Consider the following 20,624-nt stretch of genomic DNA (forward strand, 5'->3'; position numbering starts at 1 on the left):
TTTAACCTTAGTTGATGCTGTGAGGAGCTTCTCATTTCTTAAACAACCATGTTAGAAGACATAACCTGAGGTCATGGAAAGGATGTTAATCTGTTTCACAAGGGTCAAATTATTGGCCTGTATCAAGCAAAGAAAACAACTAAGGAGATTTCTGAAACTACTAAAATCAGGTTAAGAACCATCCAGCGCATTATTAAAACCTGAAGGATAGTGGTGAACCATCATCTTCGAGGAACAAATGTGGTCGAAACGAACTCTTAGATGATCGTAAGAAACCAACAGTAGAACTCACAGGTATGTTTAATAGTGAAAGTAAGAGCATTACCACACACAATGCAAAGTGAACTCAAAACAGCTGTGTTGCTCTAAGAAAACCACTGATCAGTGAGGCTAATCAGAAACAAAAGGCTTCAGTTTGCTACGTGGCATAAAGATTGGACTCTGGAGCAATGGAAGAAGGTCATGTGGTCTGATGAGTCCAGATTTACCCTGTTCCAAAGTGATGGGGGCATCAGGGTAAGAAGAGAGGAGGATGAAGTGATGCACTCATCATGGCTAGTGCCTACAAGCATGTGGAGGTTATGGTTATGATCTGGGGTTGGTCAGGTTCAGCAACATTATGTTCCCAAAGGATGAGGTCAGCTGACAACCTGAATATAATGAATGCATCTCTGGACAGAAATAAATGCTGTGACATTGCAGAAGCTTATTGAAACGATGCCATGGCGAATGTGTGTCATTGTCAGAGCAAAAGGCAGTTAAATGAATTATTAGTGTGCGACTTTTTTTTTTGGGATGGGCAGTGTATAGAACAACTACTCACTGTTCCAAATTTTCTGTTTCCTGACTGTTTTGCTCTTTTGGATACTTTTTGGGCTTTTTTGTCTCATCTTTTGCCGCATTGGACGTTGATGCAGATGCCTGCTCTAATTGCCTGTCTACAACCAAATAGTGACACAGTAAAGTTTGTTTATATTTACTATGCATTTCCTCATACTGATCTCTTGATTCTTCACACAACTGCAAGAATATTATCTAATATTCTAAATCTGGAAACTGACTTTAGTTCAGTTTGAAGTCCATTAAGTACTTAAATAAATCTAAAAGCTTTCTAAACAGACAGATCATCTGAAACAAACTATAATAAAGACTTATTGACTTATTAATGATTTATGATAATTTTTCTTACCACTGAGTGCATCAAGACACTATTTTTAATGTAGTTCCTTTGGCTAGAAGCAGGATTAATAATTCACGATTCAGATTGTTTAATTAATTCTTCTTGATCATCATGAAATTTGATTAATTCGCATTTCCACTTTGTTTACACTGAAACACTGAACTCTGTTTGTGGCTGTTTTTGTCCAAGCTTGTATGCAACAGTATTTTCTAAAGATCTTTTTTTATATATTTTAAATCTTGCTTTTATGTCGCAAAGTTCAGGGCTGTTCAAAAACAACAAGAGACGCAGTAAGGAGAAGGTAGAAATACAGTGTTAATGCACTGACAAATGCAAACATGACTAAATTGTCACAATTACATCACAAGAGGAGAAAATTATTGCACTTTGTCCGAGCCAGCAATTAAGCTACAGCATTATGTAAGAGTGGAATCTGACTGTTTTTTTTTTTCAGTCATTGTAAAGGAGATTAAAGCATCCTTTCAATTTTATATGAGACCAAAAGCAATATACACCCACCACCACACAAAAGTAACTGTACTGAGTCTAAATTCATTTACAACCAGCTGCATTGAGAATAATGTTGAATATCAGCGCATCGTGAGCATTAATGATGAAAAACAGGCAAAATTAAACATCTCACCAATAAAAAGGCTTACAGCATCATCACAATTAGGAGCAGATTGATTAATTAAACAGTTGCAGTTCATGGATAAAAAATACACAAACAGCCTGAAAAATAAAACACAGGCATTTCTATATGTATATACATACATACACACACACACACACATATATATATGTATCCCAATGCCTTTAGACACACAGCAAAACCACAGGACTTTGTTTGAGTCTTTTTCTCGCCAGAGGACATTAGGCCGCCATCCAGATGGTGAATGAGACGAGCAGGGTGGGTAAAAGCGTCAGCGGCGTCATGCAGCCCAGATACAGCATGGTACACACTCCACACAGCGCCGTCATGTAGGCGCTCATCTGGCTGCACACAATCTTCCGGACAATTGTGCAGAACTGAAAAAGAGCAGAATCGGACGGTTTTACAAAGTGTGGAGTGAATCTGCTGTGAAAGGTGGCAGCAAATTTGGGCCCAAATTAACACTAGATGGAGCTGCTCGCCTCATGGATAAATGAAAGTTCATGTTCATTACTGTGGGCTGAGGCAAACACCCGAACATGAGCACGTGTCAGAATAATCTACATATGCGCATTAAAGTGGCCGCTTATTGTGAAATAATGCTGTTTTCTTTGGTCTCACACCCTACTCAGAACATTTACCTTAACTCGGCTTTTCTCTGGGTTGCAAATGCTGCACGTGCAATGAATTTTGTTGCATGTGACTTTTCTAATGCAACAGTCTCCAGGATGGAAAGACAAAAACACTTACACTACCGTTCAAAAGTTTGGGGTCATCCAGACAATTTCATGTTTTCCATGAAAACTCAAACTTTTATACATGTGCTAAAATAATTGCACAAGGGTTTTCTAATCATCAATTAGCTTTTCAACACCATTAGCTAACACAATGTAGCATTAGAACACAGGAGTGATGGTTGCTGGAAATGTTCCTCTGTACCCCTATGGAGATATTCCATTAAAAACCAGCCGTTTCCAGCTAGAATAGTCATTTACCACATTAAAAATGTCTACACTGGATTTTTGATTCATTTAATGTTATCTTCATTGAAAAAACTGCTTTTCTTTCAAAAATCAGGACATTTCTAAGAAAACTTTTGAACGGTAGTGTATAATGGATTGAAAAGATGAATCTGCCTTTCCACAGAAATCTTTTTAACAACTTTATTTGCTATGTACCTATGAAATCTAACAGAATGCAACTTTCATGTGGTTTTCAGGTTTTGTTGATGTCGTCCAACAAGTGTTGACTTTCTGTTTATTAACGAGCTCATAGTGGTTGATGGTGGCGACTGCATCACATGTTAAAGTGTTCCCAGTATTCTTCCTGGTATTATCTGTGATACTGGATTGCATTGGATTTCACATGTGTACCTAAAAAAGTAGGCAGTGGGTATGAATACAATTTTTTTTTTTAATTGTTTAGTATTAAATGCCTTATACACGGTGAAAATTGTGGGTTTTTTTAAACAATTTTTATTTAGTTTTTTTTCTACAACTTACTGTAATTATTTATATAGGTTGTCTTTGTTTAATTTTTTTTATTAATACTTTTCATGTTAACTGTCAAGCAAGCCAAACTGTAAATAATGTCCATGACAAAAATCTGTATTTTTACTAAATGTAATTGCATGTTTCATTTTAAAATGACACCGATTTTTACTGCGCTTAAAATATCAGAAAATATCATTATTTAACAGATATCTTATTTGAAAAGCATAATATTGAAATAAATAATAAATAAATATTGAAAATTAGGAAATTATCTTTTCAAAGTCTTCTACAAATATTCCTTGTTTTGTGCAATTACAGATAAGAAAAAAAATTACATGCCAACTATTTAAAAAAAATGGCCAAAACTGTCAATAATGTTGACATCAAACATCTAGATTTTTACTAATATTAATTGTTTTTTTTTGCAGTGTTTAAATTTAAAATTACACCAATTTTTACTAAATTTAAATCAGCAAAAATATTGTTGTTTACAGATAGCTGCCATTATTTGAACAACTCTTGAAAATTGAGATTTAAAAAAAATGTAAGCTGTTTTTCTACAGATACTCCCTGTTTTATGAAATTGCAGATAAGCGTAACAATAAAAAAAGAGTAATAATTTACATGTTGACTATAAAAAATAATACAAAAAAATGGCAAAAACTGTAAATAATGACCACTTTAAAAATTTTGCATTTTTCTAAATAATTAGTTTTTTTTTACACTGTGTTGCTGTAAAATGACCCTGTTTTAATTCACTAAAAAATATTATTCTACAGATATTTGGCACTATTTTCACCTTTTCAGTTTGTTTATTTTAACCTTATGGTGTTACACTATTATTTAATGTGGTTTTTCTGGAACTATTTTCACATTTTACTATTTTTTACAGATTCTTTTTGTGGACATACCTCAATGACCAACTGATAGTAGACAGAGGGCGACTTTATGGGAAAAGTTTGTATAATGCCAATCTACCTTAAAATAATATGCACAAAATTGAATTATTCAGGCTGTCCACACTGGATATAAACAGATTCCTTCCCAATGTAATTTAAATGAAGTGACGAGAAACTAAATCTGGTCCTCATTCTGTACATTTTCAGCTAAAGTGTTAGGGTTAATTGTTAGATTTAACACTAGGTTTTACTGCTTTTCAAAATTCAATTAAAGCTAATATGAACCTTCAGATGTCAGACGTAGCCAAATAAAATGCCTCATTAAAAATCATCATTATTTTTGATGCAATATTCCTTTTTTGTGAGGCATTAGGACAGAATATTTTCATGCGGGAGTCAACTGCAGTAATCAAGCATTATTTCTATGGCCTCCTTGGCATGATGTTTAAAGACAGATTTGACAAACCTGGTATGTCTGGTAGCTGATGGCCATCCCATATCTGCAGTACATGACGTAGTGTTCGCAGTTGTACCACAGCAAGCTGTAGGTGACAGATCCCAGGAGCTTCTCAGCCCTTCGTGCCACCTCGTCCCCATCCAGGGGAGGCTGGCTGCACACTTTATCCATGTGGTTGATCAGAATCTCTGAGCCGTAAGCAAAGTCCGCCACTGAGTCCACCCTAACGCTGGCCACCTTGGTGATGACCCCGAGCAGCAGGCGGTTGTTTGTCACCATCTTGGCAATAGAGGCTTTGTCCTTGGAGATCACAGGTAGGATGTCTGGGATGAGATGGGCCACACGGTTGTCACCCAGGTAGATGCCGAAATGAGTAAACAACGTCCTGGGCACTTCTAACAAATCGCCACGCTTGTACAGAGACAGGTCATAACTGGATTCCTCTTCCTTTTTGGAAGACGCAAAGAAAAAGCTGAGCAGCTGGTAGAGAAACATGATGGCAGTGTGAAGCAAACAACCTGCCGCCTGAGCATTTTATCTATGATGGACGTGGGAGGAGTCGGTGGGGTTAAGAGGTTTGAGAATTGGCCAACGTTTCAGTACGATTTTGACAGGAATAAAGGAGCTTTCTCTAATCACTTTGCTGTGTGGCTGGATTTTGAAACTTGGGCCTTGTTTGTGGTGTATTAAGGTCAACGCTGCTCATTAAGAAGACTTACCTGGCAACAAGTGAAATCCTGATTTAAAAGGTCACAGATATTGGGCCATCATTCCCAATTAAACAGCCTTTGTTATTTGCAAAGCAAGACTGGTTTGTATTTGTCTCATCGTTATTCAGCACTTTCTGACTGAAACTTCTGCATATTTCACAAATCTAGGAACATATTTCATCTAAATTATTTACAATATAAAGTCAAATATAAGAATTTATAGAAGAAATGACCATGAAGTTTGATGATGCAGCTACATTAAAGTTTAATAATTATTATTTAATTTTCTTTTCCAGAGCTTATATGGCAAATACACACACAATCTATATTATTGTGTAGGATGCTTTCACAGCTATACCCACATATCTGCTATTATGACTGATTATGTGTTCATTGGATGTTTGCAGATGTATAAAGAGTCAGGCACACAAAAGACAGAAATAAAAATAAATTGTTTATTAAGCAATTGTCATATTCACAGCTTCATATTTAGCAAACTATAAAATAACCCCTATAAGCATCTTTACATCATGTTTTAGATTTAGTTCACTGCTCAGTTTTGTGACAACTCAAACATAACAATTTAGATTAGCAATGTAATCTTATATCAGAGATGTGTGTTTCCTCAGACTTTTTTGGGAATACAAAAAGAAATGATTGATGCATGTTACAACACAAAAAAGTCAAATCTGTCTGGACAGGAAAACTAAAAAGCAGAATTGCATGACGAGAGAGCATGTATTACGGGGAGGTTTCCAGTCTGTCTTCTGTACCAAGTAAAAGTTCAGTTTCTTTACAGGTTCCTTGAGGTGGCTTCTTTTAACCAGCCATCCACAGAGTGAAGGGAACAAGAACTGTGGGTAAAATAGTTGAAGGGGCCATTCCAAAGCAGACGATGGAGACGATTCCAAGCAGCCATGAAACGATGACGCTGCGCTGGTCTCTGATGATGGACTTCAGGCACTGACACAACTGCAGGGGAAAGAAAAGAGAAGAATTATGTTGTGTTTTCTGCTAAATATGAACATTGCATGATTGGAATAATTGGTTATCGCCTTGAAAGTGACTCTGAGATCCACTTTCAAAGATTAACTGCTGAGCGATAACAACAACATGTGGTGAAATAGCCACTGCATGCAGCCTTGGATCAACTTTAGGCTGAGCTGGATTAGCCGGCTGCAAGACTCCCAGAGGCCCCTGAAAACCCAAGTTCACTGCTTGTTGTTTGCTTGCAGTGGTGCGATTTGCACATTTTTTCGGGAGGCTGCACCAGAAGCTGCATACAACAGATTAAATACATGGGTGTGGGTATTGTATATACCATCAACAAGGCACGTAATTACAAATTGAGCACGTGAATTACCATTTTGGCTGAGCTATATCCTGTGAGAAACCCTGTTTTTTTTAGCTAAAGTTGTTGATCTGCCTTGTAGATGTGTCCACAATGGTTAGATGGATGAATGTCAAAGTTTCAGGCAATGTGTTTATATGATGCTTTTTTCCCAAATAAAGTTGTGTTTTGAAACTATTCCACTCTAATTGTCAAACAGAAAACCTGTGTCCAAGTTTTACTCCTGTTGGAATGTAAGGCCTGGTTGTTTATGTCTTAAGGACCCCTCTAATAAAGCCATGGCTCAACTAACTGCAACAGACTTTAAAACGTGACAGTGCATTTGATCACAGCCTGTACTGATGTCACATGCAGAATGCAATGCAGTTTTTTTAACCTCAATGATGCAGTTAGGTAGATTTTACAGACGTGCAACAACAGTTAATAAGTCTGGCATTTGCTTCTGCGAAGATGATGCCGGATCTATACCTTTTCTGTTTGCCGACTGGCTGAAGTTCCATATCTGCAGTAAGTCCCGAAGTGCTCACAGTTATTCCACAGCAGACTGTACGGGAAAGCCCCGAGGAGTTTCTCAGCTCTCTTGGCGACTGTCTCGTTGGGAAACGGATGCGTCTTCATCATCTTATCCATGCGGTTAACCAGTATGTTGGAGCCATACGCAAAGTCCTCCAAAGTGTCAACGCGCACCGTGGCGCGCTTGTATATGCAGCCGAGGATGAGTCTGTTGTTGGTGATGACGGAGCTGATGAGCTTGTTATTGTTGGTAAACACAGGGAGGATGTCAGGGATCAGGTGGGCGACTTTATTGTCGCCTAAATAGATGCCAAAGTGAGTGAAGATGGTTCTGGGGACCTCCAGAAGGTCTCCTCTCCGGAGCGGCGGCGCTGGAGCGCGCTGCGCGGGACACTCACCGTCCAACCAGCTGGACTCGAAAAGTTTGAAGTTGGAGAGAAGAGAGAACTTCTCCACCAGGAACGTCAGCAGCTGCAGCATCGTGAGAGTCTCAGAGGGAAATATTGGAACGTGCTGCAGTGAAATGAGCTTTTTATCCTCAGTGGCACGAGGAGGAGAATAAGCTGAGAGGAAATCCTAAGGACATGATTGGCCACGAGCGACCTTGTGCACGTGCAAATTTCACTTTATTTCTTCACCTCCTCAGCATCTTGCATTTATTAACTGCTGCATTCTTTTCCTTTGGTTCACAGATGTGCATTTGTTCATGACAAAACCCCTTCGCATAAAATGCACAAAACACGACAATTACAATAAAGTAGACATTTCATTTAGAAAGTCTAAAGAGTTAAGTGAGATTAAATAAATGTGATTAATATACAGAGAGAGACGGAAAGGTTTAAAGATATAGTTGAACACACAAAATAAATTCTAACTCAAAACTTAGGGTTCCACTCTTTCATAGGTTATCCTTTATAAAGACCTTTAATCCTGTAACTGATTCTGAACTAATGGCAGTTTTAAGTATAAATCTTTTTTCTCCCTTTCTTGTTTTTGACTGTCTAATTTTTTATTTGTAACCCCAGCCAATGACAAATGACCAAAAAAGACAAACGACAAAGGTTGTCGAAGAAAATTAAACTGATGTTGTGAAAATATATTGATAAAAGTTTGTTTCAGTGTCCAAAAGGCCTTATTGCTATGGTGCCTATAAAGATTATTGTTTTAATATACTCTTACTGCTGTTCAACAATGAGTCAAGGTTAGTTTATTTTGGCTTTTGTGACAACAATCTACAATCAAAGATTTATTCATATGAAATTGAAAATAGATTTCCACAAACTGTTGTTAATTAACAAATTGTAAATGACATAATTGCATATGTATTCTTGAAAGTGAGTCACTTAGTTCAACACAGGAGCAGCTAATTCATGCTAGATGCCACGCAGTTAGTTAAACGGAATGATCATATATAAAAAAGACTTGTTTGGGTCAGAAGGCCACCAAGACACCTATGACTCCTCTGAAAGAGTTACAGGCTTCAGCGAGGGAAACTGTGCAAACAACAGCTATTGCCTGGATTCTTCACCAGTCAAAGCCACAGTGAAAAATAAACTCTTATTAAATGTTGACTCAAGAATCACTCAAGTTTACTAGAAGGCATGTGGAAAACTGACATCAACTCAAAGAAAATTCTTTGGTCTGGTAAGACCAAAATTGCCAAAACACTGCATGTCATCACAAATATGCCATACACCATCCCCACTGTGAAGCACGGTGGTGGCAGCATCATGATATGAAGCACGGTGGTGGCAGCATCATGATGTGAAGCGCGGTGGTGGCAGCGTTATGATGTGAAGCACGGTGGTGGCAGCATCTTGATGTGAAGCACGGTGGTGGCAGCATCATGATGTGAAGCACGGTGGTGGCAGCATCATGATGTGAAGCACGGTGGTGGCAGCAGTATGATGTGAAACACAATAATGGCGGCATCATGATGTGAAGCGCGGTGGTGGCAGCGTTATGATGTGAAGCACGGTGGTGGCAGCATCTTGATGTGAAGCACGGTGGTGGCAGCATCATGATGTGAAGCATGGTGGTGGCAGCATCTTGATGTGAAGCACGGTGGTGGCAGCAGTATGATGTGAAACACAATAATGGCGGCATCATGATGTGAAGGTTGGTGGCAGCATCCTGATGTGTGGACATTTCTCAGCAGCAGGTCCAGGAAGGCGTGTAAAGGTAGAGTGTGAAATACAGTCAATGTCAAGTCAAACTGGGAGAAGCTGAAACCTCATAGAAAGAAGAAGCATTCACACAGGTGCTACACTCAGCTGGGGCGGAACCAATCTGCGGCTGCAGGTTTGCTACCTGCAGCATGAAAAGGGACACACGCAGCACTGAGAATGAATGACCTCCTCAAACAAAGTGGCTGTGAGCGTGAGGATCTGCTGCAAACTGTGCAGGACTGCTTCATCTACAAAAATCCGGGTAGCAGCCGGTAAGAGCAGAATCATGAAAGATCTCGGAGACTGTTTAACCTGCCGATGTGAGCCGCTGCAAAACGTGTTAGCATTAGCATTAGCCACGGAGATCGGCGTCAGCCACGAGCGGCTGGTTGATAACTTTCTTATATCTGTATGCCATTTATTGCTGTGTGTTTGTAATTGCTCAGTTGAAAATAAGATTGCAGGCTAATTGGTGCTAATTAGAGGTTTTCCAGTTAAGGTTAAAAAAAACAGTTAATTCATTCTGTTTGTAATGGTGGGTTTATACTATGCACTTTATTCTATTTGTTTATTTATTGGATCTGGAACGGAATGCACTTTAAAAGCCACTTTATGCACTTTAAATAATTTTAAAAATATGAAAAAGTATAAAAATAGTTTTAAAAGTCTGATAGAAATGTAAAGAGTAAAATTTGTTAAAATGTGATCAAAATCAACTCTTTAAAATGCAGGGAAATTCATGTGTGGCATAGGATTTGTTGAAAATTGGTCATGCCATGGTTTGTTGCTTCAGTTATTTGATGTTGAGGTTAACAAACATAAATTGAGCAGCATTTACTAATGAGGTGAAATTGCAAAATGGCAAATGGCTGTTACTATCTGCCAAATGCAATATTGTGAACATTGTTCTTTTGTGTTTTGTTTAAAGGTTTTTCACCTAAACCTATCAACTAAACCTATCACCTAAGTTGCCATCATTGTATTCCATGACCTTGCAATCATTGCAAAATAAAAGAGGAAGAAAAAGAAAGCAACTGTCTGACTCATAAGTGGAGCCCAGCTCATAACCTGGGTAGATGAAACATCCTTTTTCAAGTGGGGAAACTGCACACACACCCTTAAAAATCATCAATGATATTCACGCGTCATTGAAAGTGGGAGAACACTTGACAGTCAGTGCACCAAAGTATAGAGAAATCCTGGAAGACAACCTGAAGTAGTCTGTGAGAGAACTGCGACTTGGGAAAGATTTATTTTCCAACAATGAGCAATGCAAACAGCCAAAGCAGCATAGAAATGATTTAAGGTATAAAAAACAAACCCCAGAAAGGTGAATGTTTTGGACTTGGCATCAAGTTAAAGTCCAGACCTCAATCCAAGTGAAAATTTATAGGTAGACCCAAGATACCTGTGCAACCTAACAGATATGAGAAGTTTTTCAAAGAACAATGGCATAAAATTGCAGTATCTAGAATCATTGCAGTTCTCAACCTCAATCAGCAGGGTTAGTGTGGAAGGAACGAATGACAGGATTAAGTCCAAGCTGAGGAAAGCTGTGGCAGAAACAGGGAGAACATGGGTCTAATGTCTCCCATTAGGAACACTGAGCACCGAGCTCTAGGGGTCTTCACTGCTTGAGATGCAGTATGGTTGACTACACATAGATCCAGTACTTACAGCAGAGGATCAAGTAATAGATTACACGATTATACTGCCAGTGTTCTCTGTCCATCTACACAGGCAACCAGCCAACCTGAGATCCAGCCAGGAGGTTGGGTATTGATCAAGATCATCAGAAGGAAACACTGGTATTCACAGACCATATCAAGTTCCTCTGACCACACCTACTGCTCTAACGATAGCAGAAAGACTCTGTGACTCAGTGTTAAAAGGAATTGTTGTCCTCTTCTAGTGGCATTAGTGGCAGGGACACACATCTCAAATTCAGTGAAGACTCCAACCTAACTCAGAGACGTAGAGTGACAATAGTAAGAGCTGTAGCTAGCAGGGAGGAGCCATGAACATGAGATATAGGGGAGTTTTCTTGGATTTTTCTAGGGCTTAATGGGACTCAATTGTATGCAGTAGCAGATATTTGGTGAGTTTGTGGAAATGTGACAAATTTGCGTCTCTCAGTGCCTGTCGCCTGGTCAGATATCTGTGCTACAACTATGCTTGTGCAACCTTTTCTGCTAATTCCACGAGCAGGTAAATCAGCCAAAAACCTCAAGAAATCGTCAGTCCCTAACTGATGATGACATTGATCCTATTGCCCAGATAGAGCTGGCACCATCTGGATGGATGGTGTGGGCGAGGCGTGCCAGATGATTATAAACTTAGAGACGTGTTTGCTATTACCTTCATTATCTGTCCTTAGTGTTCAATCAGTATAAATCTGGATTTGATTAACTTTGAACAATTTAATTTATGCAGCCCTCTCTCTCTCCTTCTGTACTCTCAAAACACTCTGTTTTATGATAAATGCCACCAATTTACACCTTATAGTAAATACGAAGAATTTTTTGCACGTTTCTGTAAATACTAGCATTTTGGGCATTTTATTGCTATTTGTTCAACCAGCACAGTTTGTATGCCAATTGCATGCTCTTTTGTAATCTATCTATCTATTTATCTGTCAAAAAGCATCCTATCAATGATAAATGCGTGATTAATGAAGTAAAAATATGCACAAAAAAGCTATTTAACACAAAAAAAGAAAACAAGAAACCCCAGAAAGAATAATATGCACTTTAGTATCTATCTATCTATCTATGGAAAAGACTGTCACTGATGACTGGAGGAGGACTGGTGGTTAGGTTGTTGACTCTGATCAACTTCTATTGCTCAACAATTCTTGTCTAATAGGATTTTACAAATTTAGAAACTCAAATATATATGTATTTGCTTCAACATGTTCCACAGGGGCCTGCACAGTGGTGTAGTGGTTAGCACTTTCACCTTGCAGCTAGAAGATCCCTGGTTCGCGTCCCGGCTTTCCCAGGATCTTTCTGCATAGTTTGCATGTTCTCCCTGTGCATGTGTGGGTTTTGGCCAGGTTCTCTGGCTTCCTCCCACAGTCCAAAAATATGATGAGGTTTATTGATTATTCTAAATTGCCTGTAGGTGTGAATGTGTGAGTGATTGTTTGTCTGTACATGTAGTCCTGCGACAGACTGCCGACCTGTTCAGGGTGTCCCCTGCCTTCACCCCAAGTCAGCTGGGATAGACTGAAGTGATGATGAGAATGATCTTTTCATTGACAAACGAAAGAAGTGATGACTAGGTGAAGTCACATTACTGTATAATATTTGTAAATAATTGTATATTTTGAGATTATCCATAGGATAAACGGGGAAATTATGGAAAATGTAACTTGATGTATGTTGTGTAGACGCTGATCTCTTCCTTGCGACCTTATCTGTTGCAGCTGCAGATTTTAATGAAGCAACTATTCTAGCCACAGGATGTTCTGTACTGACTTGTATCTGTAAAGCAGCAGTACACTGAGAGAGTCTTTTCTTTACTGGCCTTTTCAGATGCTGGCGGTACATATTAATTGTAGGTTTCAGAAATATGTACAAGAAATCAGTTCAGAATAGTAAGGTCAATATTTTATTGTAGAGGAATTCTGGACTCAACCTCATGGCAACAAACTCACTTAACCCTTTGATGTGCAGTGTGGGTCAGGAGGTGGGTCACTTTTGACCCATGTTGTGCATCAAAGGGCTAAATAGAGCAACAAGTGGATCACTGTTGACATTTCATTTTGTAGATAGATGAACTGATAAACGTAAGTCATGAAGCTTGCAGAAACTGAAGGAAATGCTTTTTCCTCATATGTTTTTTTTTTAAAAAGAAGAAAATATCAGTGCCATATATTTCCACCATTGCTGAAATACTATCAACTAAATGTAATGTCTTTTCGCATCTGTACAAGGTCAAAACACAGGTTCAAACTTGGGTTAATTGCTTCATGACAAACCAAAGCAGTGAAGTGTATATATATATATATATATATATATATATATATATATATATATATATATATATATATATATATATATATATATATATATATATATATATATATATATATATATATATATTAAAGTGAAAAATTGATAGAAGTAAAATCTTTGCTCTCAGTCAAGCTGTTTTTCACTTTGCTCAATTGATCATTGTCCTGTTAATAGTGGTTTTGATGTACAATTTTTAATTAGACGCTTAGACTGTTTATTGTCCAGACAGAATGGATTTTGTTGACTCCCAGTGGGCAGTCTTTCCTGACCCAAAAATCAATCCAGAGTCAGTCTCGCCGAAAACAAGTTGTGTTTGACGGTCTGCACTTTCCCAGAGGAACCATATGATGAGATAAAACATTCCTTCCACCAGATTACCTTAATCCTGTAGACTTCAGCTCCACACTCATCATTTAACCCAAATACTCAGAGAAACACTGCAGCCTTTTTGATCTTGTGTCATTGGCTCATTTGTTTCCGTACAATTTTTGACCTACATTCGATAAAATCCTTGCAAAAGGGGTAAATGATTGCTGGTATGTAACTTAGCTGCTTTTTTCCTGAGAAAGCTAGTTTGACCCACAAAGCATACCATACTTTTGAGGAAGTGTGTGTGAGTGTGATAAATGAGCATATAGCATTATACAAGACATGAAGAGGATCATTCTCCCATATCACTGTTTGTAAAGTAGGCATGCCACCAATGGCAAAATAAACTGAACTGTAAGTGAATTACTTAACATGAATTGTCCTTGACCTTTTGCTAAAAATTTTGCGTTAGTGTTTTTTTAAAGTTCAGTCACTTAAAGTTACCAAATGAACCCCATGATAAGTGCAAGAAAATTAAACACTACTAACTACTACTACAGTCACTGAAAACCTAAATAAATGAGTGAGATGATGCCTTATTTCACCAAAGTTCTCCATTCTACGTGGACAATAAAGTGTCAGTCTCTTTGCACGGTTTACCTCAGATCACACCACATTCAGCTGAGTGGACTTACACCGTCTGTGGCCGCAGGTTGAACCCAGATGCAGCATTACGGCAAACCTTTGCCCTCGGTCCTGGGGAGATTTACAGCGTGGTCAAACGGCTCAGAGTTGTGGGCGATGGAAGACCCGAGCAAGGCTCTTTAAATCGAATTCCTGTTCGCACCACCTGGAAACTTTGCCGACTTTGTTTTTCAACCTTGAGAATTAAGTTGATTACTAAGAGGTCAATCTATTTCCCTTAGACGTGACTGTTTTTCAGAAAATACAATGATTCAGCGTCATATTCCATTGGTTTGATTTACAGGGTGATTGTCAGGGAATTGCAGCTGCCCCTCTGTATTAGTTTTCTGCTGCTTTGCATCCTGATGAGGTGCTATACACACAATGGAAGAATGTCAGCCTGGCGTAAGTGTCTGAATGCATCAGCAGCAACAGACCAAAACACATCTTAACATCCTGGACACGGTGTTCAGGACGAGTGCCCATGTCTTCATGGCACTTAGAGAGAAAAAGAGACACTTTCCATCTGGTGTTTCCATGCAAAGAGAGTAGTTCAGCTAAAGTTCAGCTCTGTTTAGGTTCATGGACCTGACAGTTCATTCTCAGGTCAGCGGGGCTTTACGTCTGTCCTGGGCCTGTTTTTTTCCACATAATAAAACCAGGTCACACAGAGGTAGTTAAGGTAAGATTTATCATCCAGTGTCAACAACGGGCCCACAGATGAACTGTTATTGCGCTTTATTTTATCACATGTATTGTCACTATTTGTTTTAATGTAATAAAAAGGTGTGTTTGCCTGCAGCATCGTGAAGAAAAGGCTTGGAATAACCGTTACCAGCAACTACATCTGTTTAAAACTATACAGCAAACACAGCATTAGAAAGACAAGTGCAGCGCTTTAAATAGAAGGAAACTAACTGCACACAATCAAATTTACTTAAAGCATAGCATATTTTCTCGTTGCAGTGGACAAGCCTTTTGTTGACTTTTCCCTTTTGTTCTGATAAAACTCATTTACCACAATAAAAAAAGAATGCATTTCCATCAGCTGTCACTGAAAGACGCCCAGCAGCAAAAAGCAGGAGCCATGTGAAGAGCCAAAAACGATTGAGACAAGAGGTAAATGGGCCTTCATACCGTCCTCTAGATGTACATAGACTCTAATATCTTTGAACATGACATAGATCAACTAATCAGGAAGTGCAGCATCCGTTGTCTTCAACAGCGACTGACTGCAAGCGTACGTCGTAAGAATTGAAACCGTCGTATAAAATCCATCAAGCTGCATGTTTGACTGTTGCATTGTCATTTGGAAAGTGATTGAAGCAAATGATGCATTTAGTATTCAGCCCTAATTCTGGGTAAGAGATTGGATTTTAGAAATGCCTGAGATCATGATATAAACTGTAGCTGAGGAGGGTGGGTGGTGGGTGTAGCTGTGTGATCATGTAGTATGAGGCACATAATGGCATCATGAAAATCACTTGCTGAAAATTAACTGTAGTTTTGTTTAACACACCAAATAACAAATAAATTGTGTTTTAAACTGAGACTATATTTCGACTTTTGCGTGAAATTCAACAGGTGCAAAATACAAACTGACTTATTCATCGATTTATGCTTGATTTCCATCAAATGATGCTTCTAATAAAAAAAAAAGTACACATTGCTTTTGCTTCAGCTCTCTTTCGTAGTAGAAGTAACATTTTCTTCTGCCTACTTTTCTCCTACTGGCCCACTGGCAGGTTGAGACATAAAGTGCAATGTTTACCAAAAGTTCAAGTTAATTATGCAAAAGAAGAAAGCTACTTCATCTTACACAGAACATACAATGCTGAGAAGAAGTATTTCAGAAATCTTCTAGTTTTGCATATTTCTCACCCTTAAATGTTCCAGATCATCAAACTAATATTTATATATATTCAATATGAGACAGAGATAACCCACAAAACACAAAATGTGATTTTACGTGATGATTTATTAAAAACCTACAAAACCCAAAACCAGTGAAGTTGGCACGTTGTGTAAATCGTAAATAAAAACAGAATACAATGATTTGCAAATCCTTTTCAATTTATATTCAACTGAATACACTGCAAAGACAAGATATTTAATGTTCAGACTGAGAAACTTTTTTTTTTGCAAATAATCATTAACTTAGAATTTAATGGCAGCAACACATGGCAAAAAAAAGTTGGCACAGGGGCATTATTACCACTGTGTTACATCACCTTTCCTTTTAATAACACTCAGTAAACGTTTGGAAACTGAGGAGACCAATTTTTGAAGCTTTTCAGGTGGAATTCTTTCCCATTCTTGCTTGATGTACAGCTTAAGTTGGTCAACAGTCCGGGGTCTCCATTGTCGTATTTTACGCTTCATAATGCGCCACACGTTTTCAATGGGAGACAGGTCTGGACTACAGGCAGGCCAGTCTAGTACCCGCACACGCTGTTGTAACACGTGTAGAATGTGGCTTGGCATTGTCTTGCTGAAATAAGCAGGGGCGTCCATGAAAAAGACGTTGCTTGGATGGCAGCATATGTTGCTCCAAAACCTGTATGTACCTTTCAGCATCAATGGTGCCTTCACAGATGTGCAAGTTACCCATGCCTTGGCCACTAATACACCCCCATACCATCACAGATGCTGGCTTTTGAACTTTGCGCCTATAACAGTTCGGGTGGTTCTTTTCCTATTTGGTCCGGAGGACACGACGTCCACAGTTTCCAAAAACAATTTGAAATGTGGACTCGTCAGACCACAGAACACTTTTCCACTTTGCATCAGTCCATCTTAGATGAGCTCGGGCCCAGCGAACCCGGTGGCGTTTCTGGGTGTTGTTGATAAATGGCTTTTTCTTTGCATAGTAGTTTTAACTTGCACTTACAGATGTAGCGACGAACTGTAGTTACTGACAGTGGTTTTTTGAAGTGTTCCTGAGCCCATGTGGTGATATCCTTTATACACTGATGTCGGTTTTTGATGCAGTACCGCCTGAGGGATTGAAGGTCACGGGCATTCAATGTTGGTTTTCGGCCTTGCCGCTTACGTGCAGTGATTTCTCCTGATTCTCTGAACCTTTTGATGATATTACGGACCGTAGATGATGAAATCCCTAAATTCCTTGCAATAGCTCGTTGAGAAATGTTGTTCTTAAACTGTTCGGCAATTTGCTCACGCATTTGTTTACAAAGTGGTGACCCTCACCCCATCCTTGTTTGTGAATGACTGAGCATTTCAGGGAAGCTGCTTTTATACCCAATCATGGCACCCACCTGTTCCCAATCAGCCTGTTAACCTGTGGGATGTTCCAAATAAGTGTTTGATGAGCATTCCTCAACTTTCTCAGTCTTTTTTGTCACTTGTGCCAGCTTTTTTGAAACATGTTGCAGGCATCAAATTCCAAATGAGCTAATATTTGCAAAAAATAGCAAAGTTTACCAGTTCGAACATTAAGTATCTTGTCTTTGCAGTATATTCAACTGATTATAGGTTGAAAGGGATTTGCAAATCATTGTATTCTGTTTTTATTTACAATTTACACAACGTGCTAACTTCACTGGTTTTGGGTTTTGTATAACATCCCTATGAAAAAGTAATTGCCCTAATAACCGGTTGGTCCCTTGGTAGCAAAAACTGCAGTAAAATGTTTGTTAATTAGTCTTTTACATCACCATGGAGGACATCTGGTCCACTCTTTTTGCAGAATAGTTTTAATTTGGACACGTTAGATGGTTTTCTAGTGTGAACTGTCCTTTTAAGGTCTTGAATCTCAACTGGATTCAAGTCCAGACTTTGACTTGGCCACTCCAGAACCTTCATTTAGTTCTCTTTGAGCCACTCAGAGGTGGACTTGTTGGTGTGCTTTTTGGTCTTTGTCTTGCTGCATAAACCATTTGTGTTGAGCTTTAGGTCATGAACTGATGGTGGATTTTCTCCAGGAGGATTTTCTGATAGAGAGCAGAATTCATGGCTCCATCAGCGATAACAAGTCATCCAGGTCCTCAAACCATCACACTACCACCACCATGTTTCACTGCTGGCATCATGTTCTTCTTGTGGGTGTGGATTGTGGAACTGAACCCAACTGCTGAATGAATTTGGTAATTTGGTAGATTGTTAGCTAAGTGGGCAATTACTTTTTCACATAGAGCTAGATGGGCTGGACAGCATTCCCCCCCTCAAAAAAAATCATCCCCTAAAAACTGCATTTTGTGTTTTCTTGGGTTATCTTTGTCTTATTTTAAAATTAATTTGATGATCTGAAACATTTATATGTGAAAAATGTGCAAAAATAGAAGATTTCTGTTGGGAGGCAAATACTTTGTCATGGCCATATCTATATTTATGTCACATTTTCACAATAAAAGTGCAAAGTTTTACCTTTAAAGGCATTATTTGCCTGTCAGTTTTCATTTTGGGTTGATGCTAGTATTTAATTTCCAAATATTTATTGGATGATACTGATGATGATGTTGATATCATTCCTATTTTAATTATTTAATTTTCAAGTCTTCTCTTTGTTGTTGTTTGCTTGGAGACATCATTTGCTGCTCTGATAAGTCTTTCTTTGGCAATATGAATGCATAATTTCTCCTGATAGGCCACAAAACCCCAAAACAATTTGGACCAAACACCCAATAAAGTTTCTGACTGCTTTCTCATTCAGTCAGCTGTTATTTCCCAACACGGTCAAAATAGTGTCTCAAAGCCTTCTGCCATAAGTCATGCTGAGGGACTCCTGAATCCCATGTTCATACATTGACTGAAATAGTCTAAAGACATGGCGGACACAATGAGTTAGTTTAACTTTATGTAAACTGCCTTGGGCTTGCTCAACAACTTAGATTCCCTCAACAACAAAGAAAACATGAACTCAGTGTCCTGAATAAAAGAATTGTTATGATTAGTTTTTCATTGTGGAAGCATCATCTCTAAAATCATCTGCAAAACATAATTTGCAAGAACTTCCTCTGCTTGCAGATAAATGTAACATTCTTAATGAGGTTTCTCCAGATGAACTGAGAGTGACTGAATGTTGCTTTAAATTAAAGGACAAAAAACACCTTCAAATACTCAAAATGTACAAATGATTACTGCAAAAATGCGACTGCTCGTTCTCAGTTGTACGATTTTGCACTTTTGAGAATGTGGAATCCAGAATCAACCCCTTTGAGTTTATTCTGCTTTATCTGACAATTTTAGGGCTTTATTCATTTATTTAAGGAGGCTTTTCTTTCTCTGCTTTCTTGATCTGTCTTGAATCAGCATTTGGCTCCACTTCAATCAACAGTAAGTCAGCTGCACGCATGTTTTCTGCAGAATAAACCTTCATGCTCTTTCATGTTCTCAGAAAATTTCATTTTCCTTGAAGAGTAGAGGAAGAAAATCAGAAATACTCATCTGGAATACAGATTGCAAAGTGTCAAAGCATTGATTTTGATTTCCATACAAAGACAGCTCAACCAGTGGATAATTTTTACTCCTATTTCATACAGTTTAACACTGACAAAGAGACCTTTTGACAAAACATCTTCGTTAAATTCACTTTTAGACTCTATAAGCTGATCAAGTCTGCATTTTGAAGGTGTGTTCAGTGGTTGTATTTCTTGTTTATCATGGTTCCACTCCCACTAGTGGTTTTACACACAAGTGCAGGTAACCTTCAAAATAAGAGCTGGCTAAAATGTATGTTTCTACAGAAAAAAGATATGCAGTGTTTCCTCTAGATTAAGCAATGAGTTTAAAATAAACTTTGAATGACATCTTTAATTCAGTTCACTTTTAGATTCCCCTTTTCCCAAGATTCCCTTTGAAGTGGCTCTTTGGCAGCAGTTGGAAGATAAAACGCCTCTGGATTAGGAAGAAACCTCCAGGCTCAGGGCAGCCATCTGCCAGAGAGAGAATAAGGTAGCAGCGAGAAAGCAGACAAACAACGATAAGAGAAGAACAAACGGTAAGGAGGTTGGTGAGGTCAGTAACCGTGGACTACAAACATGCAGCTCTGCAGCCAGAGATACCTGCAGTGAGGAGAAAACACAAACTACAAGAGAGAGAAGACACAAAGTTAATAGCATGGTGGCATATAAATGTATGGAGAGATAAAGGAAAAGTCCCCCAGCAGTTTAAGCCAATAGCAGCAGAACTAAGGGATGGTTCTGGGTGGCTGAGTGGCCCTAAAATGAA

The 20,624-nt window shown here is 38.5% G+C and overlaps 2 protein-coding genes across 2 annotated transcripts; both read right to left on the minus strand.

The window, feature by feature from the left end:
* Positions 1-1,475: 1,475 nt before the first annotated feature.
* si:dkey-30k22.5 (lecithin retinol acyltransferase family protein) lies at positions 1,476-5,190 on the minus strand. Its single transcript, XM_023291804.3, has 2 exons — positions 4,691-5,190; positions 1,476-2,209 (listed from the first exon to the last, which is right to left on the minus strand). Exons 1-2 carry the CDS (start codon positions 5,174-5,176, stop codon positions 2,054-2,056), a joined length of 642 nt encoding a protein of 213 aa, XP_023147572.1. The 5' UTR covers positions 5,177-5,190; the 3' UTR covers positions 1,476-2,053.
* Positions 5,191-5,832: 642 nt separating this feature from the next.
* Positions 5,833-7,769, minus strand: lrata (lecithin retinol acyltransferase a). Its single transcript, XM_023291798.3, has 2 exons — positions 7,211-7,769; positions 5,833-6,363 (listed from the first exon to the last, which is right to left on the minus strand). Exons 1-2 carry the CDS (start codon positions 7,733-7,735, stop codon positions 6,211-6,213), a joined length of 678 nt encoding a protein of 225 aa, XP_023147566.2. The 5' UTR covers positions 7,736-7,769; the 3' UTR covers positions 5,833-6,210.
* Positions 7,770-20,624: the final 12,855 nt, after the last annotated feature.

The sequence above is a fragment of the Amphiprion ocellaris genome, chromosome 4 (genome assembly GCF_022539595.1).
Source record: "Amphiprion ocellaris isolate individual 3 ecotype Okinawa chromosome 4, ASM2253959v1, whole genome shotgun sequence".
Taxonomy (NCBI): Eukaryota; Metazoa; Chordata; class Actinopteri; family Pomacentridae; genus Amphiprion; species Amphiprion ocellaris.

Coding starts and splice junctions, on each gene's coding strand:
- lrata (XM_023291798.3), bottom strand. CDS start 7,735: ATGCTGCAGCTGCTGACGTTCCTGGTGGAGAAGTTCTCTCTTCTCTCC. Junction 6,364..7,210: donor CCAGTCGGCAAACAGAAAAG/GTATAGATCCGG, acceptor TTTCCCCTGCAG/TTGTGTCAGTGCCTGAAGTC.
- si:dkey-30k22.5 (XM_023291804.3), bottom strand. CDS start 5,176: ATGTTTCTCTACCAGCTGCTCAGCTTTTTCTTTGCGTCTTCCAAAAAG. Junction 2,210..4,690: donor TCAGCTACCAGACATACCAG/GTTTGTCAAATC, acceptor GCTCTTTTTCAG/TTCTGCACAATTGTCCGGAA.